A 27082-nucleotide genomic window follows, 5' to 3' on the forward strand; every position below is an offset into this window, starting at 1 on the left:
ATACTTGTTCTTTCCAACAACAATGCACTTGAACGCGACAAGCTCGTAATTATGACTTAAGGTTTAGGTTAGGTTTTAAGTAGTTAAGTAGGAAATTTCCGATAACATGTGAAGGCAGCATTAGTCATGATGATATGAACAAGCTCTGCTGTATTTAATACATTTTAAAAATGCTATTCTTTATAAATGTGTGTGTGTGTGTGTGTGTGTGTGTGTGTGTGTGTTTCATTTTGTGCAAGGTGATTTTAACCAAACTGGAACACCAAATCAAAATAGGAAGGAAAGTACCCAATTTAAAAGTTTATTTTCTACAGTTGGGAGGAAATATTTTTGTTGCGGAGGATGTGCAAAGTGGGCCAAATCACAACAGAGATTCATTTGTGAAATATGCTTGTACTTTCACACTGAGTTCTTATAAAATACTTATTTAGGAGGTTATGAAATGGCAAATTGATTAAATAAACAGAACAGGCACTGTAGTGACTATTTAGAATAAATGGATTGAGTGGCAGTGTATTCCGACTGTACCTTATAATAACTGCAAGAAAATATTTTTGTGTGTGGCTCTTTTGTCTTCCTCTCTCTAACTCGTTTATTTTGTGGGTGTATGGTATACAGGCTTGAAGTTTGATGCACTCTTGGTAGAGCTACATGCTTGACTGCTTCAATCAGCCAGCCTACGAGAGCATTTAATTGCTTTGGTGAGTGGCACCCCAGTCCTTTCAATTAAAGCGCACCTGCGATTCCCCATTATCCCGCCTGTAAATGCAATTCGAGTGTGGGCATGTTTAAATTCACGGTGCTTCTCACACCTATCTTTGGAAGGATATTTTCCAAAGAATGTAGCCTAGTCCTAAACTCTGAGGCAAGTGCCTCATAAAATTATATAAATCCAATCTGAAATATTGATGATCCTGCATTTCAGTAAAACACTTTCATGTTAATACAGCTGGAATGGCTTGTCAAGAGCTAAAGATCCCATGATAGGCAAGGCGTATCTGAAGGCTGCCCTTCATTTGAACACCAATTCAGTCCTGCAGGACCATCTATGCAATTAGCTGAGATGAACGTTTCATCAGTGTGTGTGACGGCTGTCTCTCTGAGCTGAGAGCTGGAGGGACGGCGTGTTTCCACGCTTCACTTCTGTTAGCACTCTCATCTGTCTGACTGTGACTCGGGCAGTCACAGTCCCGAGCCCTATACATATTTAAACATCTCCTAGGGCTGGCCCACACAAGGGCAGCCGTGTGGCGGCTGGTCGCTTAGTGACAACACAGTAAGCATTCAGAAAGAAGCAGCATTAAATTTGTATCCCCACCAAAAGAGGAGTAATGTCGTTCTTAAAGGCCCCTTGAAATCAAAATGTTGCTTTTTTAGCTTTTAGTATGTATATGTTAGCTTTAAGTTTATGAAAAAGCTTGTGTGTTCCAAAACAATGACAAAATTCACATTTAGGAGATTCAAACTTATAGTCTCTTACTTCCGCTAAAATGGATCACGGATTTTTATGACATCACCGTGGACTTCAGCTTCTCATCACATCTTCTGTCCAATCAAATGCTCTCTAGAATCTGAAGCGTCCCGCCCTCTGTACTATAAATACCACCTGGCCAAAGCAACCGGCGCTGACACGTCACGGAGCAATATAGGTTAGAGATGTATGTTCGGTCACTCAAATGCTAGAGTTTTATTCCATTTTCCAACTGTACGTTGGTTAAGAATGAAATGGCTTGAATTTATTCACACCTCTACTATTGAATCCAACGTATCATCTGCGCTCGGATTCGCTTCCATGGTGCTGTCAAGTACGACTTGCAGTCTGTGAGGTCAGCTAAACGCTATTGGCTATTTGAAAAGGGGGAGGAGCCATTCAATATGCCCCGCCTTAGCTTCGTGTTTCAGTGGAAATGACATCAAAACAGCATACAAAGCTGCGCGTTCCAAGGCACTTCAGTGGGCCTTTAATATACAGACGTGTACCATGGTTGAAATTGCTGTGCTCATCTATCATCACATTTTCACAGGGGGGTTTCTCAAATGGCACTGCTATCCACGACTTTCCCGAACTCTGACCTTTCCCGTGATCGCTATGGCAACGTAGAACAAGCCGGTATCGAACTTCCGGTTTACGTTAGCCTGAAGATACCGCTATCAGAGAGCCTCAACAAACCCAAACAATTGACCCCTTCAATGTTTGTAAACATCGAACGCCTAGGTTGGGTGCGCGCGCAGCATGGGGTCAGAAAAATGGTGCGGCTAATAGACCGGCATATTGTGTAAAGGGTATGCACTGTCTTTGCCATCACAGGAACGGGAACAGAACCATAATAAACTTGTTTTAGCTAATGGCGATTGTCTGCCTGATTAGAGTCCTGGACGGGTGACGGTTTTGCTCAAACCTTGTGAAAAATATCCAACTGTGTCGGGTCGGACACGGGGGAAATACGGGTCTAAACCAGTAGCGTAGCCAGGAATCACAATGTGGGTGGGCCCAGAGAAAATCAGGTGGGCACAGCCTAAAATGCATCTGTTATCAAAATAGGCCAACACAACTACACCTGCTTGAATACACCACAGTTTAATCAGAGCACAAGCATGTAAGTCATCATAAGCAGTGTTAATAAAGAACAGAACGATAAGAACAGCATTTCCACTGCGCGCGGCCAGGCCACACCACACACACACGCGCATCTGACAGATGCGAAACAACATCATCAAATCAGCAGCAGGACAGTAGTGGACAGTGTGTAAAAACCAAAAACAATGCTTGGTCATAGTCTGGCTCAGCGGCCACATAAACCACGTTATATAAACAACATTGACTAGGCAACTACATAAACGTAGATTGGCTTACTTTTGATGACTAGCTTATAACAGGAGACGACGGGGCTGGGGGTCGCACACAGTTTTAAATTCGAACACATTATTCTCTGAGTGTACACACACCGGCGGTGTCTGTCCGCTGCGCCCAGCAACGGCTCAGGACCTTGTTCAAAATCTTGCCGCGTCACAGAGCGCTATTTACATAGTTTTATATTAAATTTACATTTATTTGTCTCAAATCGTAGTTAATGAATCTGACTTCACCCTGGGCTGCAATATACGTTTAGTTTTATATTCATGTACAGAAATCAGCTGCTTGAATTAAATTTGCTGACATTTTCGGATTTTCAGGTGAGAGTTGTCCTAGACGCGGCGCTGCGCGTCCAGTGTGCGACCCCCTTAAGAGTTGAACACTGCAATGATTTCGTTATAGTCCAACGATTCATTCAATTCTCCTGAACATCTGCATTATCTTCCTCCTGTGGTGGCTGGTGGCCGTGGTCTTTTTGACACAAACTTGTTGCTCTGTTTCATTTTAGTTTAACATAACGTTCCTTAGCTAAACTTCAGTGTCCCTCTGTGAAATGTGCTCGTCGTTGTGAAGGGGGGATGGGCTGTTCGCAATCATCCGAGTCTGCGCGCTACGCGGGCATTTCGTCATCACCATGACAACCAAACAAGAATCAAGAAACATTAAGATTTATTTTTATAGGTCAAAATTGTTATAATCGCAACATAATTTCCTAGGCTACCTTGTGAGGCCACTGAGTGACTAGATGGGCCTGACTGACCCGTAGCTACGCGAGTGGTCTAAACACGGGTTTAAAACAATCACATGCAAACGTAAAAATATATTCATATTTTTAGGAACACGTCTACAAAAATATGCCTGTATTTCAAGTTGATAAAATAATTTAAAATCCACATCAGTTTATTTGCCCACGCGCCACGCCCTCCCAGGATCTTTCACTTTTAAAAATGCTTCATAACCGCGCGCGCGCGACCTGCTTGCAGTTGTCGAGATGGATGCTGAGGAGTTAAAGAGAAGAATATAGTGGAGATTGTAAAGTTGTCGACATCAAAAATCAAGTCCAGTGTATGGGAGAAATTTGGAGTTATCTGAAGAAAATATTGTGAACGGCTTATTTGCTACATGCATTTTCGTGTTGGATAGCCGCAAATGTGGAACTTCATCGCCGAGGAACCACGCAGATAACTGTGGTAACAAACCAAGCAGCTCTGTCGAACAGTACTTTTTCAAATTTAACACTGTTAAGTATGTGTATTTTTTTATATAATAAACGGGCAGACAGGGACAATGCTACAATCTAGATGCTCGTGTTTGTAGTGTCATTGTGTTATATGACAGTTATTGTGACAGCAATATAGTTAAGCCCTGGTAAGTAAACAAATGTTTTCTGTAAACTGTAGACTGGTTTAATAGTTAGGTGAAGTTCGATATCTGGCATTAATTGTGAACTGTGTCATGCTACTTAGCAGATAGCAGTATCTATCTGAACCATAAGACTGTAAAAAAAAAAAAATAGATCTGAACAGATGTCGTCTATTTATTTTTTTTTTTTTTTAACGGATTAGATCCTGCAGGAATCCTGAAAAACTTGACTCCACAACTGGTGTGATTTTCACAGTCCACGACGCAACAAGTAGGCATTTTTTCTCGAAGAGAAATTCTCTGGTTAACACACAATTCAATGGGATTGAATGAACTTTCTGACCCCGACATGCGCACTGCGAACTTAGAATTTTCCTGTGACGTCAACCGTGAAGGGGTCTGCTTGGATAATGAGGAGTAGAGCTTAGATAGGGCCCAAAAAATCAAGCCCGACCCTACCTGAGCCCGTTGTGTCCGAGCCCGGCCCGACACATTAACTGTAATTATGAGCCCGAGCCCAATTTAGACCCAATCATTTTTAATACGTGGACCGTTATAACCAGGGGCGGCGCCAGATAATTTTTTAACGTGTGCTGAGGGGGTGCTATTATATATAAATACTTTTAATAAATGAGCAAAAATTGGCCACTTAATATTTAATATTCAATTATTTTAATGATCACAATTAAAGTATTAATGTTATTAAATTGAACAAGCACAACATTCGGCATTCAATCAAATATTATTAAAGATTTATTATTATTAATAATGTTATTTCAACACAATATCTCGTTATTTTGACATCATATGTGTGCCGAGTGTGCGTGCAATAAGCAAGATGTGCATTTGTAAATCCAGTGAAACGCGTGCATTGATTTTATTAATAAACTAGTGTTTTGTGTCAGTGTCTGCTGCAAAGATGAAGATGATCATGGTGTTCACTTTTCATAATCAACATAGATGGAAAAAAATTGCATTATAATATTTGAACAAATATGAAACTAAATGCTCTTATTTAATGGCTACAACAAATATAGGCCAACATACTCTCTATTTGTACAAATTGCTGCACATTCAAGTTAATTCTCGAATTAATTTTCAAATTATTGAAAACAATAAACATACCACTTAAACATATACAGTTGTACTGCAGTTTTTTCTAAGTAGCGTTACAAGAAACACCCTTTCTGCGTAGAGGGTCCGTTTATGTTGGAAACAACTCCCATTCATAAAATCCTTCAGTTTTCGCGTGTTGATTGTGCACCTGACAACGGTACACGTTGAGCCACAAGGAGCCATTGCTTAATCTGTCAGCATTACTACTTGTCAGTAATCAGTTTCACCCGTTTGTACCGCGACGCGAGTATCCCTTGTGTGCAAGCTTCATTAAGCGTTACGCTAAACCGGAACTGAGATACTATGAAGATAAAATGATGCCATAAAGTATTGCATGCGCAGGATAAGATTTGTGAAAGTGTACATAAGATTGCAAGCGTAAATTAAATTTGCATGCGCAAGAGAAGATTTGTAAAGGTGTAAATCGCCTTTCAAGTGTAAGAAAAAAATATTTGCAGCATTTCACTGTTATTCGTAAGTGTAATTCATATATTGTGAAGCTGCAGCTTCATGCTAACGCAAAATAAATATGATCTGTATTCCTCTGACTTCCATTTTTCCGCCCTTACACTTTTGGCACGGTTTTTACGCTCAAATACGGCCAAAAGTATTGCAGGCCCGTGAACAGCAATTTGCGACCGAAAACAACAGAGTTAGGAACTGCAAAACAGATTCACTGCATAAAATCAAACTTTGTGTAAAAACTAAACTGTTGCAAATGTCTAAATGTGTGCATAGGGCAACAAAGTTACCGAAATAACCCGATTTGTACAGTTACGTCTTTCTTTTACCTGCGCTTCCAGTTTTGGCACGATTCTCTCACTCATTGAGTTTTGCAAGCGCGAAGAGGAGGGCGGGACCACCTTCATCATTTAGCCAATCAGATGAGCTTCTCGCTGACTCTAGGTTTACTCGTATCTGATTGGTTCAATAAACACGCCAGTCACCAGAACACATCTTTATCTTCATTTGGCTCAGAAACCTTCTGGTTGCCGAAATGGTACTTTTAATGCACACATACATGTTAAATAAATAGATAAACAAATAAATAAACAAATAAGTCATGATTGCTTAATAAGCTGTGCACCATTAGGATGACTATATGAGTCCATACTGAATTTCGAGCTGGTGTGTTAAGAAAAAAAATGTATCTGAACTACTGCATGCATAATTTCACCTGTCTACTGATTGGGAGGATTCCACTATTATCATGTTACAATTATATTTTTTTCGTGTATTTAAGAGCATCTCTAAATTATGCACCATTTATCACCTGCAATGCCATCGTGTAACCACTAGATGGCTGTATAGCCCTATATATGAACATATCAAGATGCTGTATATTCCCTGTTGCTGGGTTTTTATTCAGACATAATTAGTTACTTTTTGTCAAAGTTGAGTTTATGTTGATTTAGTATCAGTTTTTCATTACAGTCAAATCTGGACACAGAGAAAGCATTTTGTTATTTATACTAGCTACATATACTAGCTTGATCAGTCACACGAAAGTAATCACTAAATCAGAATCAATATTGACAGTGCTACCAAGACAATATTTCAAAATATGTAATTGAGTGTTAAATGCCACGAACAGACATGATGTGAAAAACACTGCATCAGAATTGTATTATTACATAAAGAATGGGTATTAAATGTTTTGATTGTAAAGTTTAACATCTGCTCAGTGGTGTAACAGATTATATAATATATCAAATTTCAATCCAGTAATGTTAACACCAGCTTGAAATTCAGTATGAATGTTAGTCAGCTTTAATCAGCCTAATGGTGCACAGCTTATTAAGCAATCATGACTTATTTGTTTATTTATTTGTTTATCTATTTATTTAACATGTATGTGTGCATTAAAAGTACCATTTCGGCAACCAGAAGGTTTCTGAGCCAAATGAAGATAAAGATGTGTTCTGGTGACTGGCGTGTTTATTGAACCAATCAGATACGAGTAAACCTAGAGTCAGCGAGAAGCTCATCTGATTGGCTAAATGATGAAGGCGGTCCCGCCCTCCTCTTCGCGCTTGCAAAACTCAATGAGTGAGAGAATCGTGCCAAAACTGGAAGCGCAGGTAAATGAAAGACGTAACTGTACAAATCGGGTTATTTCGGTAACTTTGTTGCCCTATGCACACATTTAGACATTTGCAACAGTTTATTTTTTACACAAAGTTTGATTTTATGCAGTGAATCTGTTTTGCAGTTCCTAACTCTGTTGTTTTCGGTCGCAAATTGCTGTTCACGGGCCTGCAATACTTTTGGCCGTATTTGAGCGTAAAAACCGTGCCAAAAGTGTAAGCGCGGAAAAATGGAAGTCAGAGGAATACAGATCATATTTATTTTGGGTTAGCATGAAGCTGCAGCTTCACAATATATGAATTACACTTACGAATAACAGTGAAATGCTGCAAATATTTTTTTCTTACACTTGAAAGGCGATTTACACCTTTACAAATCTTCTCTTGCGCATGTAAATTTAATTTACGCTTGCAATCTTATGTACACTTTCACAAATCTTACCCTGCGCATGCAATACTTTATGGCATCATTTTACCTTCATAGATACCGGCAACAGGAAGTATCGAGTGTCATGGCGACGCCCATTAAGACTCGCAGGAAAGTTGTGGATAGAATACATAACAGTTTGACAGATAAACATTTATATTGGTGGCAGATATATATTATTTGCTGATAACTGGGAATATAGTAATGTGTAACTATGTCACCTTAACCAGTCCTTTGTAACAGCACATGAAAAATTAAAAACAGATGTGCACAGATAAAAGATTTATAATAAATACTGCAATATTCCATAAAAAACAAGAATTGTCAATTTTGATTTTATGGTGACTTAAACACATGTCTTTTTTTCATACAGCAGAAGTCAACAGTAACCAAAACCTTTTTTTTTTTTTTTGGTTTAACCAACTTTTATTTGGTTAAACAATTTTTCAAAATATGTTCTTTTATGTTCCACAGAAAAAACTTTTACAGGTTTGGACAGAGATGAGCCTGAGTAAATGATAGCAGATTTTTCATTTTTGGGAGAACTATCCCTTTAAGTGTACAAATACGTTGTAGTAGTTTTTTTATAATAAATTAATAAAAAAGTATTTTGTGTCAGGTATTAGCACTGTATATGGCTGAAATCCCGAAAGTAAGTATAGAGAAGAAATTGAAAGCAATAGTTTTTTTAATAAGTGAAAGTCGTGGCAACATATCTCAGCTATGTGGCCTCAGGGACAATGTTGTCTGGACAAGCACTTATGAAACAGTCGTATACATGCACAAAAACAGACGTGCTCACTGCTCAGGTATGACCGGACAACCCCAGCAGGAGGGTATGATCTTATTTAATATTGCTTTCTAGCCAATAATGTAATTACTAGAATCTGTAAAGTCTGTTTCTATGTCAGCAAATTCTAAGAATACACAAGTCTGTCAATAATTTCCAGTGTCAATATTCCCGTGGTGTCTTCATCTTAAAGTACAGTACATACTGTGATCTACATGATTCAAGCTGCCGTTCAAAAGCAAATAGTCTTAGAAAATGTCAATTAAAATGAAATGACTAAATTGGTGAGCATTTGGCCTCGGCAAAAACTTTCCCCAAGTCAACGCTCTGTGCCTAGATGCCTTCAAACAAGAGTGAAAACTTCTCAGAGAAGTAGGATTAAATTAAAATTTTTAAATAATCTAGGCAGGTTTGTAGAAGGGATATATTCTCAGAGGAGTGCATCTTCATTTAAATGAAAAAAAAAAACAATAATTAACTGTTAATAATTAACAGTTTTAGTTAACAGTAAAAAGCAATAAATGGGTCAAAGTGAAAGTTTGAGGATGGTTAACAACTCAAGCTCACATCCAAATTCAATTATAGCCTACTGAAAACATGTGACTTGAGTTTTTTATTTTATTTGTTTAACTCTGTTAAATAAAAGGTGCACCTCTGTACCTGTATTGAACCAATCTACAATGTGTATGTTCTGAGAGTGGCCATGAAAGGCAGGATAGATGCTGATTCTCTATTAATTACCTACTTGCCCTTGGCAGAACCATATGTATAACATGATTATTATAAATATCCCTAAAGTCAGATGGTGTAAGTGTATGTTACATTCCATCATAATGCATAAAAATATAGACCTAATATGTCAATGCCCTCGGTCGATTGAATGATGTGTTGATCAGTCAGCTGAGTCTTTATAGGTTAATGTTTAAACCCACAAGCTTGTACATGATTATGATTATAGAAAAACACATACGTTGTGGTGAGACGAGTTTTGCTGGAAGCCCCAGTGATGGATTGCATTACTATGGTCAATTCCCATTCAGTTTTTCATAAGATTTTCATAGACCAGCACCATAGAGATATCAAACAATGGCACCATTATGCTTATCTGTCCTGCTGGGTGTGTTTGTGTGTGTTACCTCCACAGATCTCTCCGTTCAGGTCCTCACACTGCCTGTTGTCACACTCACAGTTCTTGCCATAAACGCGTTTATCTCCGGGTGGGTGGCAAGTGCACTGGCCACACAAACACTGCCCTGAAACACACAAATACTCTGTGACTGGCCAGAAAGCAAAAAATGAGAATGAAACTCAATCCAATCTAACATATGTGGCTATTTTTGCCATTTTATCATCAAGATATTGTATGAAGGTAGTTAAAAACTCCATTTCACCTTGAATTTGGCTTATCAAGGTCAACTGAAAAGCTCATTGCATTGAAAAGCACAGAGTGCCTCAGTCTATGCTTATCATAGAGCACATTAGTCTGCTAAAGTGGCACTGTCGTTGTTTGACATTGACAGCCGTTACAACTCCAGCTCCGTGCAGGCGAGGAGAACAACAAAGCAACGCCCTGTCTGACAACCTCTCAGCCTGCCATGCAGATAAAAGCTGCGTACTGCCGTTGCCACGGTAACTGGTGATGTCAAAACACTTTTCCTTTATCGATTAGCATGAGTGACGTCATTCCCTTAAGCTTGCATGCTAAGCTGCAAGAGAGTGTTCAGAGCATGTAAATAAAAACATTTAATGACTAACCACCTGTCTTTTCAGTCTTATTCCTTTCATTTTCACTTGTCTAATAGCGTTTTCCATCACTAGTACCAAATTATGTAGAACTGTCTGCAACAAGTGGAGCTCAACGAGTTAAAATGTACAAATTATCATACAAACTAACCTAAATTGATTCTGCACATTCAATACCTTTATACAGAAAATATGAAACACATGATGCACTAAACAGAGAAAGCGTATATATTTTCCATATGCTTTCACAGTGGCTGGCAGCATTATGTGTGCGTAAATGGAGAAAGCAGCACTGGCAGCTTCAGTGTGATTAATGGCTCCCTCACTGATCATGTACTGAGCTTTGGTCCGAATCGAAACATTTAATTCCTTCACAATATTTGAGAGACAGCCATCCGGCAAGTTCAATTCTCTAGAGAGCCGTGCCTTTGCAGATGCCAAGACAAAAGCCCCGTTGCTCTAAATTGTTAAACATCATAATGGTTCAGCATCATCAATTTCCAATAATTCGACCCCTAATTCATCTCTAAGAGTTACATTATTAAAAATTTATGACCATGGTGCTTAAATCCTGGGATGATCTTTTAGAGTAAACGCTGTACAGGGAGCAGCACCAGCTGTTCTGTGTTAGACTGGGACTTCTATCATATTATCTCTGTTAAAGGGTTAGTTCACCCAAAAACAAACAAAAATAATGACTTTATTCCACTTTTCATTTCCTTCTCTCTGGGCCTCGAGTCTTTTCACGTAGTGTTTTTGCGTAGCGCGTCTGTGTTTCACGTCACCACGTATCACACACATGACCAGCGTCGCCCAATAGTGAGCCTACGTGGTGACGTGCAACACAGACGCGCTACGCAAAAACACTACGTGAAAACACTCGAGGCCCAGAGAGAAGGAAATGAAAAGTGGAATAAAGTCGTTATTTTTATTTGTTTTTGTGCACAAAAAGTATTCTCGTCGCTTTATAAACTTAAGATTGAGCCACTGGAGTCACTTGGACTATATTAACGATGTCTTTAATACATTTTCTGGGCCAGCAAGTTATAGTGTCCATAAGCCTGTGGAGGAGTGATCCAGCACTCAGATTTCATCAAAAATATCTTAATTTGTGTTCCGAAGATGAACGAAAGTCTTACGGGGTTGGAACAACATGAGGGTGAGTAATTATTGACACAATTTTCATTTTTGGGTGAACTAACCCTTTAAGCAGTTTTCAGTAGATATTGGTTATGTCACAATTTACAGACTTATTTTGCATCTAAAAGGCCAACTTCTACAAATGCATATGCAATTAGGTCAGCAGCAAAAATAACCTTGTCCACACCTTTTCAGCACCAATTTTTCACTGCATGTCTTCAGTAAATCCTGACAGTAGTTTTTTTAACGCCAAAAGAGGGTTTGCGCTGGCGCTAATCTGGCCCTAAAACTCAGGGACTCAAGGTTTTGTGCGTGATATTATAAGCCAAAAAATATTCATATACTTAAAAATAAAGGTTCCAAAAGGTGTCTTTTTTCTTCTTTTTTCCCCCCAAAAAACCTTTCAAGAAACAGTTCTTAAAATAAAATAAAAATTCTTAGTGTGAAGAACTTTTAAATAAACTTTTTAAAAAACTCTTTTCCATTATAAAGAAACTTTTGTGCAATGAAAATGTTCCATGGATGTTTACGGTTCTTCATGGAACCATAAATGCCAATAAATAACCTTTATTTTTATGAGTGTACTTACGAAATCCACCTTTGGAATGCTTATTTTCAATGTAGGACACACTAATTCTAATCACCTATAATTTTTATGACAAATGAGAATTGGGACACAGCCATTTTGAAGTTATTCTCTGCATATCTGGAAAGAATGTTGATGATGAATGCCAAGACTCTATCACTCTTGTGCCACAAACTTGACAAGGACAATCAGGCTTGTAAAGACACCAGTGTTTAGCTGCACAGACCACTGCCAGCTCTGACATTAAATGACAAGCGTGCTGGAGTCGTGCTGAGTGTATCCTGATGTGTCCTGTGAAGCATGAACCTGCCAAACACAGGTTCATGCAAATGAGACTCCGAGGGTGCTAAAGGGGGTGAAGAGGTTTTTCACTGTCTGATTTTTAAAGTGCAATTAAGAAATGTCAAAAGCCACATAGAACCAGAGGTGGACCTTTTCACAGTAGGTTTTTAGATGCAAATGCATGTAGGTTTGTAGATATGAATATAAAATGAAAGTCTGCTGAAGATGAAAGTACACTGAAGTAAGAATAAAAATATAATATAATATAATATAATATAATATAATATAAACCGATTCTTTCAAAAACACTATTCATTCAGGTGTGAAAGAGTTTTTTGGTCTTTATGAGCGAGTCAATAAATAATTTACGCAAACAATTCATTCAATTCATGATTAACTGATTTGCATACCAGATCCTTTGCTGTGATATGCATATCAGATCCTTTGTTGGCTCCATTTGGAACTATTTTTGTTTAGAAAATAAAGTAAAATACTCTACAGTCACTACATACAGCTTTCCGCATTTTAAGAGGCATTAATATTTTATGTGTTCCTAATGCACCACTTCTCATCATTTGCTGATTCTGAATATAGAGCAATCTGGGGAGAAGTACTAGCTTTACCACTTTTTCTTTTGCAATATTTCACTTCTGTCAGACAATTTTGAAACATAGCATTTGGAAGCCTTTCAATCAGAACAGGGAATGAAAGGTCAGGGAGGACAGTGTGAGTTGTGTTAAGATGTGACATTTAAAGGCATCTCGAGTCCACTTTTCAGGTGCTGCCCACTAGCAGCCATAAGGACCACCACAATGACACAGCACTCTGCATGCAACACATTCATAAACCAATAATTATAATTCACTTATATAATATATTTGTTTTGTTTTGAAAATGTCATTTCTATAGCATAAGGTATTTTTGTCATGTATTTATATGTATTTTGTCATGTATTTTTCATGTATTTTTTACTTGACTTGAAAGTTCAACCCACAATTCAACAGCATGCATATAAATATAAATAAGCATATCTATACTAATTGGACACATTCAGAAAGTACATTCTTTCTCAATGCAGAGCACCACTTGGTCCTTGTGCACCAGAGAAGGCCACCATTATTAAACTCAGAAGAAGTGATTGCAATCAGCCCTAATTCTGCTGATTTGCTTTAAAGATCGCTCATCACACCAAGCAGTTCCTACAACACACTGGATATCAGTCAACATCTGCGTGGCAAATTAGGCCTCTTTTCCCTCTCCTGTAAGATGGCTGGGAATGTTGAATGATTGCTGCTGTGCATGTTTAATCAAGATGCATTCTTTGCATACAGGCTCTGCACGGTAATCTATAGAGTGCATTAGTGAGCTAATGAATAGTGTAAAAACCAACACTTATTAACTTCCGTGCTACCAAAAAAAAGAAAAAAAAGAAGAAAGTGCAATCACTCATTTGTTGCTTCTCAAATGGCGGGATATACAACCATACAGTAAACATCTTTCAGATATCATTGAAATGCCAAATGTTAGACCTAAAGATCATATACAATGGCACTTCTGACAAATTCACAAAAGAATCAACTTCTCTACAGTTGAAATTGGTTTTCCAGCCTCAGCAGAAACACTCTCAGAACAGGTGTTTCCTGGAGGATATTCCAGGCTTAAGAGAACGTGAAATCTTCCCAATTTTCACCGCCTAAACTGGCTCTTTGTTTCCTCTCAAAACCATTTACAAGCTTTTCTACTGAATCCTGCTTTCTCTGTGTCCATTTGCTACAAGTCACTGGCAGTGATGATGACCATCATTCTTAACAAGGAAAAACTAAATGTGGCAAGCACAAGCCTGATTTAAAACATCAAGATATATATTTTTAGTCGGAGACTTCATGAATCCCAAGCAAACTGCCATGTGGCATGGGAATCCCTCATATGGGGCTTCTCCATGTCACTGTGTAAATGTTAAATTGATTCAGCCAGGATGACAGCCCTTCTTAATTGTGGGAATGGAATTCAGAACAGAGGAAACCTTGATTATTACCTGCTGTCAGGATAATGGATGCAGCAAGCAGACCTATAGCTCCAATCATGGGTGAAATTCTATGTAAACAGATGTATAAATCATCATTTGCTGGCCATGTCTCAAAGCAATTGCTCACTGTATGAAGGGACAGTGAATCTATGGATTATTGATGCTGAATTAATAAAGTAAAGTCACAGAACGGCAGTGCCACTTCAACATAAAGGCAGGACTGGGGCTGGTCTTTGGCATTAAAATCTCAGACTGAAAATGGTCCAGAAGTATACACAGTTTTAAGATTTTGAACCAAAAACCTGAGCTGTAAATGCCATGTAAATAAAAGACCATGGAGCTGCAGGAAAATAATGGCATTGCAGTGCTGATTGGCTGGTGTCACAGTTCCAAGCTCTTCATTAGCAACAATCTTGAGCTGTGTGGAAGAAAAAAAAATCCATTTCATACTTTTAAAAGCCCTTTAAAAAAAGAATCAGGCACTGGTCTATATAAAGAAATATTAATGATTTATACACTTTATTTTTATGTACACTCACCTAAAGGATTATTAGGAACACCATACTAATACTGTGTTTGACCCCCTTTCGCCTTCAGAACTGCCTTAATTCTACGTGGCATTGATTCAACAAGGTGCTGAAAGCATTCTTTAGAAATGTTGGCCCATATTGATAGGATAGCATCTTGCAGTTGATGGAGATTTCTGGGATGCATATCCAGGGCACGAAGCTCCCGTTCCACCACATCCCAAAGATGCTCTATTGGGTTGAGATCTGGTGAATGTGGGGGCCATTTTAGTACAGTGAACTCATTGTCATGTTCAAGAAACCAATTTGAAATGATTCGAGCTTTGTGACATGGTGCATTATCCTGCTGGTGGTCATAAAGGGATGGACATGGTCAGAAACAATGCTCAGGTAGGCCGTGGCATTTAAACGATGCCCAATTGGCACTAAGGGGCCTAAAGTGTGCCAAGAAAACATCCCCCACACCATTACACCACCACCACCAGCCTGCACAGTGGTAACAAGGCATGATGGATCCATGTTCTCATTCTGTTTACGCCAAATTCTGACTCTACCATCTGAATGTCTCAACAGAAATCGAGACTCATCAGACCAGGCAACATTTTTCCAGTCTTCAACTGTCCAATTTTGGTGAGCTCGTGCAAATTGTAGCCTCTTTTTCCTATTTGTAGTGGAGATGAGTGGTACTTCTGCTGTTGTAGCCCATCCGCCTCAAGGTTGTGCGTGTTGTGGCTTCACAAATGCTTTGCTGCATACCTCGGTTGTAAAGAGTGGTTATTTCAGTCAAAGTTGCTCTTCTATCAGCTTGAATCAGTCGGCCCATTCTCTTCTGACCTCTAGCATCAACAAGGCATTTTCGCCCACAGGACTGCCGCATACTGGATGTTCTTCCCTTTTCACACCATTCTTTGTAAACCCTAGAAATGGTTGTGCGTGAAAATCCCAGTAACTGAGCAGATTGTGAAATACTTAGACCGGCCCGTCTGGCACCAACAACCATGCCACGCTCAAAATTGCTTAAATCACCTTTCTTTCCCATTCTGACATTCAGTTTGGAGTTCAGGAGATTGTCTTGACCAGGACCACACCCCTAAATGCATTGAAGCAACTGCCATGTGATTGGTTGATTAGATAATTGCATTAATGAGAAATTGAACAGGTGTTCCTAATAATCCTTTAGGTGAGTGTATAATATAATACAAAAACTTGATTATTAATAATTAAATCAAGAATAATTATTTATATAATATATAAACTAGCATTTAATCCTGTAAAGCCTGACATATGAAATAATATTTAGATTTTTTATATGTGTTTTTGTTGAGAAACATATTTTATATATCAGGCTCGTTTTTGGCTATGATATAGTGACCATATGAATGATATAGTGACAGTATGGAGCTCATACTCGAAATATGCAATTTGGTTCAGTTGCTGATATTTAAAAGGCCAAAAAGTACGATGAAATTCTGATCGCATATAATGTAAATCAATGTGATCTCTATAAAATTATAACAGACTACTTATAAAAAATGCATATAAATATCAGTTGTCACTCTATAACTCCCAATAATACATCTTAGTAAGATGATGTTTGAATTATTAGTTTTTATAAACAAAGCTCTGTAGTTTTAATTGCGTGGGGTAAAACACATACAGTAATGCAATACAATTATTATTGAGAGATGTACAAATAAATGTTCCTCAAAAGCTGCAGTATCATATTTGAAAAAATGTGATTTAAGGATAAACAAGCAAACCTAAGTTGCTTCAGTCCAGTAAGTGTTTATCTAGTTTTACAAAACAATATAACAATTTTACAGTAAAAAGAACCACAACCTGAAGTTTTTGGAATTACACTAACATGCATTTTACTTACCACAAAAGCAAAAACCATAAATCAGACAACAGAAGGCATGTAGTATATTGTGTACCGTACAACAATTTTTTTCAAAAAAATTTTTCATATTGATAATTTTTAGAAGAAACCTTTTAGAAATGTAGAAATGTGGGCATCACATATAATACAGCAGGCTTTATAGGGTTAATCAGAATAGCCTACATAGTGGTATACCTTATAAAATTGACTTCAGTCAGTGCTGCAATAAATTAAATAAATAACTGGCTTCCTTCCAGGAAATCTTTCATTTTTATTTTCCTGCCAATTAATTATTGCGCTTGTGCACAATTTAACCCACCATTTGGTTGAAGCAGATTTTAGATGTTTTAAAGGTACAGCTGAAAGAATTCAAGCTAGGCTAATTAATTTTAGTGACATTGTTACAATTTAATCATTTCTTTTTTATTAGAGAGACAGAACTCACATCATACTCTCTATGTTCCTCTAAAGAACAGAACAATACAATGCTTCTGGTTCACTTAAAGACTTGTTTCTAAGTTTCACCGCAAGACTTGCTGCCAGATTCAGTGTTATTTCAGGTGCTTCAGAGAGAGAACATGCCGAGCTAAAGCCTTGAGGGATGAAGCACAAAAGCTACTATGTATCTGATTCTTTCAGACTGCATTTTTAACATTTGTATTTCTTAGGTACGCTGGATGTAATCATCATTGACATTGTCTAAAACAAGTCTAGCTTTCAGTATTTACTGTAGCACTATAAAACAAACAGCTTGTGTACTGAATTATGTGTACTCTTTCTCAACACAGCCATGACAGCAAAAGCCATTTAATTTTTTACTTTTAAAATGAGTCAAGTTATATTATCTGCTCTATGTCGCTAGAGTATAAAAAAAGAGCACAGGGGTGGAAGTCCTTTAAAAAACAAGTGCACAGAACGCAGGCTCCATTAAAGTTAAATTATCACCTCACTCAGTGAAACAGGACTATTATTATCGCCCTTCACTTTCTTATGCAGGGGGAACTATGGAAATAGCATTGTCTCAGAACAATCACACTAGTTCTGATTCATCTACTCTGACTTATTCTTTCTTTCTAAAAAGACTCATGCAAAGACAGTTTGTACAGACCAGCACTACCACCTAAAGCAAACTATAAGTTCACAATACCCATTACAAAAAGTACCATTGTAACCACATGAATTACATATTACATTACATATGAGACTGTAATTCAGATGATTGTGGCAATTTATTTTAAAAATATATATTAAATGTGTTAGAATTGTAAGGTGCCTGCCAAATGCCACTGTTACTACAAATCATGTTACTACTATAAAACCATATTAAATTAATATGGGGTCTCCAACAGTGGCAGAATCTTTTTATTATAACCCCAATTATTGTAACTGTATATAAAAAATGTTTTTTTTTCAGGTAAACTAACATTGCATTTCATGTGGTAACATCGAAATATGCTGGTCAAAAATGTATATTTAATGTGACTGAATGAACCTGACTACAGTACATTAGGCTACACTAACAAAAGTCATTTTAAGGATCAGATCCAGTACAAATAACTTTTTTTAAAGTGTGGTTTACCATAGCCAAATGTTTTGAAATGTAATAATCTGAAATAAATCAAACAATTTATCCAAAGAAGTAAAAATCAATGACTCACACAGCTCTATCAAAATCCATTGTTTGTCAGAAATCATCCTGCATCTGTTTTGAGTATTTGTATTATTTCTGAGATTAGCATTAAGATGTTTGGTTTCTTATAATCATTGCTGAAACACAGTTTCCAATTAAACTGCAGGCCTTGAAGAATGACGCATACAGCCACAACATTATGTATGTAACAACACGTTTAATTCAAAACAGTCTATTAAGACTGGCATGCTAATTGACGGTATTGCTAATTTTAGCATTGATCTTTCCGCTCAAGCTTTGCATCATGCCATGTCAGAGTGACTAATCAGGAGAGCCGAAAATTACACACTTCACCTTTAAAGGGTTACTTCAGGATTTAGCATTAAGCTTTGTATTAGTAGAAAACCTGTAGTATTTTCGAATTACCATGCTTTCCCCCCTCATATCCCCCTGAGAGGAGAGATTTATGTATTTTTTGTCTGGAAAAAATCCTCCGATGACGCAAAATTCGTCATTTTGCGTCATCGGAGGATTTTCTGTCCAGAGGCTAAAGACTACAGCCAGTAGATGGCGTTGTTCCGCATGTTTTCAACCCGCCCATACAGGGTGGGATCTCACTCACAGAATGTACACAGTATCAGCCGTCTTTCTTTGGAAGCTAAGCTAGCATGCTCTTGTTCTGTGGAGAAAGCTGAATAATAGGAGAAAGCTGAGTAAGTAGGGGTTACCATCTTCCTTTTCCCGGACTTGTCCGGCGGGCGAGACTGTTAAAAATGTCCGGGATTCGGCTTTTGCGTTCTGCGGTCGCCATTCATTGTTTACATGCACACCTCTCGTTTCAATCTAACTGAATTAATTCCGATCGGTGAATCTGACTGTAGTGTTTACATGAACGCTAAACATGTGATCGGTTGATGTGCGTTTTAACATTGCTAAGAAAATTCCCGCTCCTCCGTGAGAGATGCGAGACCCGGCGCGTCTCAGTAATGAAGCCACCGGCCTCGCGCCGCTCTCCCGCGGCCGTCAGCCTCGTCCTGCTCGCCACAGTAAACATGATGAATGGCGACTGTAGAACGCAAAAGCCGAATCCCGGACATTTTGGGTCTCTAAATCCCTGGCAAACTCATCACTTACATAGGCTAGCCTTGTTGTTTTCAACTGTGCTCTCTATCCGGTAGGCGTGGCCTTCTAAGGCAGCGAAGCAAGTGCATTCTGGGAGTTGTTGTCTTTCATCCACATAAGCCAAAAATACATTTTCTGGCTTTTCTCAGTCTAGAAAGCTCCAAATTCAAAAATTTCTCCACATTTCTTCTACTTAAATGACCTATTTTAAATACACATTCATCTTCCCAGAGGTGAAGTATCCCTTTAAGAGTCCTCCGGCCTACCATGCGGCCAACAAATTTAACACCTCGGATCTGTGAAACGCTGCTGACAGAACCCACTTTGGCACAGATGAATAGACACTAGACTTAATTACCTCTGCCAAAGCAAGGCAGGCCGGAGGTTCCCCGACACTTCTTCTGACTGGCTTCCACAGACAGCGAACAGGAGAGAGGATGATCACATTTCTTTCCAGCCCAGTCTTCCTTGCAGTCACACCTGCCACAGTTACACTGGCCGTGACCTTCAAACAGACACATAGCAGGATTTAGAGTCCTTTAATGGATGAACGATCGACTGAAGCTCTACCTGAAGCTGTCCTAGATACAGGCAAAGATTATACATCGGTGGTGTATGTGTGTCGGTTTATGGATTTGAAGTTAAAGGGCACAGCTCACAGGTCTGGCTGACCATGAATGTAAAAATGAATTGTGTACACACCCCTCTGAGGCCAACATAAGATTGAAGCGACCCTCGCATATGGCCGCAGAGTCATTCCTCAAGCATTAAAACAGATGTTTCTGAACTGCATCTGTTGTTCTTCAACTCAGGATAATCCATGTGGCCTGTGTTTATGCAAGATCACAGATAGGTGGAGTGAACGGATATCAAACAGTTCCACCCTGTCCTCTTTTTCAGCAACGTCAGTATTTTCACTGCCGGATTTTGGAATGTGAACCATTTCCTTTTGAGGGGGTTTGATGAAGCCAAAACTGAACATTTCAACCACTTTTCTTTGGAAACACACTGCCAGAGTGACATGTGGGTTACACATTTAATATATACAACACAAATGTGATAAGAACGGGAAGTTTGACAGAAATGTTTCAACTAGTGCTTCACCTGAACAGAAATCATCCGAGTATCTGTCGTACACGGCATGGCAACTTCTCTCGTCACACTCGCAGGTGTCTCCATGGATGTCACCCCAGTCTCCTGAGGGATCCACGTCATAACAGGTGCACTCACCACAGACACATGTGCCTACAAAGACAGGGTGAAATTAAAAGTACATTCTATTATATTCACATAGTCAACCATTGACAGTCATTCATGCAGTCAAACATTGACAATCATATTTACTAACAGGTGTGACTCTTGACATGTTCATATAACCGTTTATAGGAGCTCAAAAATCTCAAACAATTAAATATAAAAATCTATCACAACTAATGCAACATTTATTTCACTTTTTTAAAACTTTTTTTCTTTTTCAAATCTTTCAAACAAGCTTTTCTCAAGTCAACATTTCCAATTAAAAATTATACTTACTAAATATACTACTGTTCAAAAGTTTGGTGAGATTTTGTTTTTGAAAGAAATCTGTTATGCTCACCAAGGCTGAATTTATTTAATCAAAAATACAGTAAAAACAGTAATCTTGTGAAATATTATTATCATTTAAAATAACTATTCTATTTGAATATATTTTAAAATGTAATTTATTCATGTGATGGCAAAGCTGAATTTTCAGCAGCCAATACTCCAGTCTTCAGTGTCTCATGATCCTTCATTCTAATAATCTAGTCTTATTTTGATCAATGTTGAAAACAGTTGTGCTGTTTAATATTTTTCAGAATTGTTTGATGAATAGAAAGTTCAAAAGAACAGCATGTCTTTGCTGTCACTTTTGATAAATTTAATATGGACTTGATAATTGATTGTAACAGGTATTCTGAGATTGTGTTCTGTTTGGCTGGGTTTTGTATTATGTTTAAGGCTATGTTTACACGGAAACGATCTTAAGAGAAAACGCAAAAGTGGCGTTGCGTTATCACTTTTTATTCTGCATTTAGACGAGCGTTATGGGAGGGACATCTGCGTGCATATGGTGACGCAAAAGTGTGTGAAATTCGATGTAGTATGCACTCCAGGCGGCAATGTGAAGCACTGCCACACAACAACACCAAGTCCGCACGCCTGCGTACAACCAGAGAATGTCTAATAGGAAGAGAATTGGCACTCTCTGGTTACTTCCGGTTTCTGGACTGGCTACAGTAACACGTCTCTGTCCATGCGGGGGCGCTCGCAGGCGAGTGCAGAATGAATGGAGGTCTATGGCGCTATACGCATTAAAATCCACTTTTCTCAGGATATAATTTTTTGTCTAGTAATGTTGTATTCGAAAGGAGATGCAAAGAAATTACACATTGATGGGTGTTAGATTTTTTAGAGTCACTTATTTGCTTTAAAAAGTCTTTTAAAGTGTCAATGACGTCATACACATCGTACGACCAGAGATACTGCTTTACGGCAATCCTTCAGTCACTTTGGTGCTTTCGCGCTCTGCACTTTCTTTTCTCTCGAGGCATCGACAACACAGCTGACACAGGTAAACACACGTGCTAGACGAGTTTTTGTTTTGTTTGTTTCTGGTCCCGCTTCGGATGCCACAATGCCATCAAGCGGTATCTCTGGTCGTAATCAGTCCTTCACTGACCAGTCAGTGTTCATTAGCAGAATGCTAGCGTGTTATGGGCAACAACAACTCAACCTATAAGAAATCGAAAGAACATAAGTACTCGTTCATTCAACTTTCGACCTATAACCCAGGGGCGTCACTAGGCCCTTTTTAGGGGGGCTTCAGCCCCCCTAAACTTCTGCCCAGCCCCCCTAAAAAATATTTGATTAATACATTTTTGATCGCTTCAGTCCCCTTTAAAAAAACTCATTTGAAACGGCGGCAAACTGCTTCAAGTTCCGGCTCCTCCCCTTATCTGAGTTAGTGATGGGTCGTTCGCGAATGAGCCGGATCTAAGAGCCGGCTCTTGTAGGTGAACGACGGGAGCCGGCTCGCATATCTGAAGAGCCGACTCTTTTTAAAAAAATATAGCCTATTGAAATTAAATCATTATGTAGGCTAATAATGAAATAATGAATAATTTGAATTGCATTTAAAATAATTGACTAATTCAAAAACCAACAAAATATAATTATATAGGCCTAAAGGCACACACACATTTGTTTCGACTGTCTGATCAGCCTCGCATTCTATTCCTGTCAATCATACACGCGATGTCAACCAATTAAACTGCATGAGGGAGGGCCGAGCAAACTCACACACACACACACACACACACACACACACACACTAGAGATGCGAATAAACCGCGGATCGGAAGGACGACGTGACGAAAAATAATATTTTAATTAAATTCGGGCGGGTGGCGGTTGAACCAAATGAAAAAAGTTTGCCACTATGCAAATCTGCAAGCTAGAGCCCAGCTGTCAGTACTATTGGAGGAGGCCTAAACGTCTCTTAGATGAGACCGCCTGGGTTATTTTGTTATTTTGTTTCGATATTATATTTTAAAACAGCCAATCATAGCCTACCACTATGGAATATGCATTTAAAAGAGAGACAGATTATGGTCTGAAATGACTCAGAAATGACATCGGGCAATTGCAGTGCAAGATGTTCAGAAGAACGCAAGAGCTAAACTTCTACAAGCTCAATAATATCCACATTAAAAAGTAAAAAAAGAAGGTAAGAAAAATAGTCAGTCATAACTTTGCCAATTAATTAGATGTGCAAGGCAAGCAGGCCAGTTTTTGGGTTGTTATGGACAATTAAAAATGTGAATATTCACGTTGCACAGTTGTGTGGTGGACTTTCAGCGAGTTAAAACATATTTTTTAAAGAGCCGTTTGTGAGTCAAAAAGAGCCGGCTCTTTTCAGTGAGCCGAGTCAAACGAGCCGGCTCACGAAAAAGAGCCGAAATGCCCATCACTAATCTGAGTCTGCTTGGATTTAGCGCATTTTCAATCTGCAGGGGCGCCGAGCAGAGCGAACATCAGAGAGTACGAGGTGTGTCGTGAGTGCATTTATTGATAGATTGCTATGATATTACATCTGCATCGGTGCAGTTCTTTGTCATAAATGCATTGCAGTTTACATAATGTAATGTTACTGGAGCATTGGGAGCAACACGGGACGGTTTCTCATCCAATACCATACGTTTCGCTGCGTAGGCTACACCTTCAGCCCTTATCAGTGTGATAGTTGTTTTTTATTCCTACAAAAATGGAGCGATTAACACCCATGAAAACATACTTTAGAAAACGATCATGATTTATTTTAATTTTCTTTTTAAACTTTAAAACATATTATTTTGTATTTCGGCATTACATTATGCTGCCATGCACAGAAATGATTAAAGACACACATCATTGTCTGAAAGCACTAGATGGCCCAGAGAGAGAAACATCATGTGGAGTTATTTTGTTTTGTATTAATAAATATAGTTTTGTATTAAGTAATAATGAATCAGGAGAATTGTACCATGATACATATATTAGAGTAAGAGTAGAGTAAAGGGATTTGTGATTTTCTTTTAAGTACTTTATTTATAGAAGTGGAAAATTGATAATTCATGTTGCTATTTAGAACAGAATATAGAACAGATTAATCATATTGCCAATAGACAGTTACATTAATACATGTTTAGCTGGTTAGTTAAATGATTTGAAATTAAATAGATTTTCACGGGGTGACTTGATGAATACCGTATTGTTGATTTATAAAGGCTAAAAAGCTTAAAAAATAAAATAATTTATATTTCATTGTAGATGGACTTAGCTTTCCTGGTAGCTTTGTCTGAGAAAATGATTCATAAATCAACCTATCAGTTGACCCTATGTTTACTTTCTTCACTGACAGACAAAAATTAAAAGCCTATATCAGTCAAAGCTCAGCTTTAGGAGAGGAAAAGATAAAAACAAAGAGAAAAAGAGTGTGATGCTGATGAGGAGAGAAAAATAAACAGCTGCCCGCACATGGTTTTAAAGCTATTGTCATCCAATTTTTTTGGCCTTCAAAACATCTTAAAATGCACATATGTAGATCAGAGAAATCAAAATTTTCTCGGGGGAGCATGCCACCGAACCCCCCTAAATACCTCACATTCGGGACCTCAGCGATTTTAAAACCCTGCCATATGCATGTTACTGGATGAATGAATGAGACTAGTTAATAATGAGCATTAGACCATAAACAAATTATTATTATTTTTTTTTACATCATACCCTCATTGGGGGCTGAGCCCCCCTAAAATGAAAATCCTAGAATCGCCCCTGCTATAACCCATGTTGAACTTGCAAAACCTACAATCAAATCTGAGATTTCTCAACGCCAATCGGGTGAAAGAGACAAATTTAGCCGTCTAGCCCCACAGGCCCGGCGTCAAGGGGGGGCTTGGGGGGGCTTAGCCCCCCCTAAGATGATCTCAAGCCCCCCTTGCGGTGATCTGAATGATGATTATGTGACTGAGCGTTCGTGCAGGGTTCGCCTAAACACTTTATGAATAAGATAACAATAAACGAGAACTGCCTGAACTGTTCTTTACTTTAGGCTATTAAACGTCTTTTCACACACATGTGAGAGGAAAATCCGAAGACCGTGACACCCCAAGTACGCAATTCATGACCTTAATTGCCTATCTACTAGCCCCGAGGTTAAAATGCATTGCACACATAGAACGAGCGCCAGCACATCCAGAATTAATGTGCATATACACAATCAAACATAAGGTCTGTTACAATTATTAGGCTACTTTTATTATCAAATCAATATTAGGCTACAATTAATTAGCCCCGCAATAATCTCATAGCGCATCACTGCATAACCGACGCGCAGCGATGAAGATGTTATATTAGTCCTCATTTAAAAAACAATGTGTTTAACATGAAATAATTCTCATTTTTTTCACCATGGGCCACAAGAGAAATATTAAGAAAATAAATTAAGGTTAGGCCTATACGTTATCAGCACATGTTAAGTAGATTCAGCTCTCATCGGTCAGTTTTTAGTTTCACTTTCTATAGTGAAAAATTTAATGGGATTTGATAGTACTTCTCCACCGACATAACTCACCTTCGCTCAAAGTGCTCGCCTTAAAACGCAAATATGTCAAATGTTGCGACGTGACGTTTTTCTTTTTCAACAATTGCGCAGAATGATGGACAACAATCACATTTCGCCACGATATCCCCACGAAATATTTCCAATCACATTTCGCGCACGTCTTATTACTTATGACTTTTGGTTTTTACCAGTGGGGCAGTGTTCCGGAAAACATTGAAACTTCCCCGGGCGCCACCATTGATTAGCGGACCCCCACATGCTGTTAGCATTCCATTGACTCCCATTCATTTTGGCATCACTTTGACAGTGAATAACTTTACATCTGAGGCGTTTAAAGACTCCATTTGTCCATTATTTATTTCTAAAAAAAACCACGAAAATGTATAAAAGGGTCCATTACCTTGTATATTACGTTATGGCCCCGTAGATGCAGTTTTTGTAAAAATAGGCTAACGATTGCGTCATAACCACGTGACTCTTTTTCGCACAGTAGAGAAAATACCGTATGGACAGGAGGAGAAGCTTGCGGGCAATCGGGGGGACGTGGAGGTTTCCCTATGTTTCAGGCCCTGTTTACACGAGAACGCTTGCGGGTGAAAACGTAAAAAAAAAAAAATTCAGATGTGCCTTTCGTGTAGACGGCGTTTTTGGGGCTTAAAAACGCAAAAAAGTGAAACCACCCTCCAGAGTGGAAATCAGTTAGTTTCCTTGTTTACTAATTGTTTAAGTTGTATCAGCTGTCTCAGTTCTTTGATTGGTTCGTCTGTCTATTTAAGCCTCGTTTATTCTGTTCATTGTGTGATCTCGCCTTTACGTGACAGTTGTTCTGATCGCGTTCTCTTCAATTCCTGTGTTCCTAAGAAGTGTTGTTTTGTGTTTGTTTAAAGTTTCACGGCATGCGATTAGATCCAGCTCTTTATTTATTTTTTACGCAACCAATACTGACATTAATAGTATTACTTTCTTTCAAAGAAAAAATAACTTTTGAACTATATTTCTGTCACGGTCGGTGGCTGTAATGAAGCAAACGGCGAAGGAGATAATTTATATAATAATAACAACAACCACGAACACTCTCATACACATGCGTATTACGTATTTTGTGTATAGTGTTTCTTTGCCATCTAATGGCCTGGCAGCAGAATACAGCGTTGTTAGTCGTTTCCGCGGATACGTGTGAATGGGGATCGTTTTGACAATGGTGTCGTCTATACGCGGAACTCTGAAAAAAGGGAAAACGTCTCCGTTTTAAGCATATCGTTGTCGTGTAAATGTACCCTAAACCAGAAAACCAAGACATGAAAAAGAGGTCTGTGCCAGGTAAGGCCGTTTAGTTGGAATATGAGTTCAAACTGTTTTGTCTGTGTTAGAGGGATTAGAGCTCAGT

General features: G+C 38.4%; 1 protein-coding gene across 1 annotated transcript in view; it reads right to left on the reverse strand.

The window, feature by feature from the left end:
* itgbl1 (integrin, beta-like 1) overlaps positions 1-27082 on the reverse strand; it is a gene marked incomplete at its 5' end in the record, with an annotated part of 52804 nt that overhangs the window by 6940 nt on the left and 18782 nt on the right. The window contains 3 exon segments of the mRNA XM_081367946.1: positions 9773-9889; positions 19930-20076; positions 20676-20816. Coding sequence (XP_081224072.1) covers positions 9773-9889; positions 19930-20076; positions 20676-20816 — 405 coding nt within the window.

This window comes from Scardinius erythrophthalmus (assembly GCF_964197995.2).
Source record: "Scardinius erythrophthalmus genome assembly, chromosome: 6".
In the NCBI taxonomy this organism is placed as follows: Eukaryota; Metazoa; Chordata; class Actinopteri; order Cypriniformes; family Leuciscidae; genus Scardinius; species Scardinius erythrophthalmus.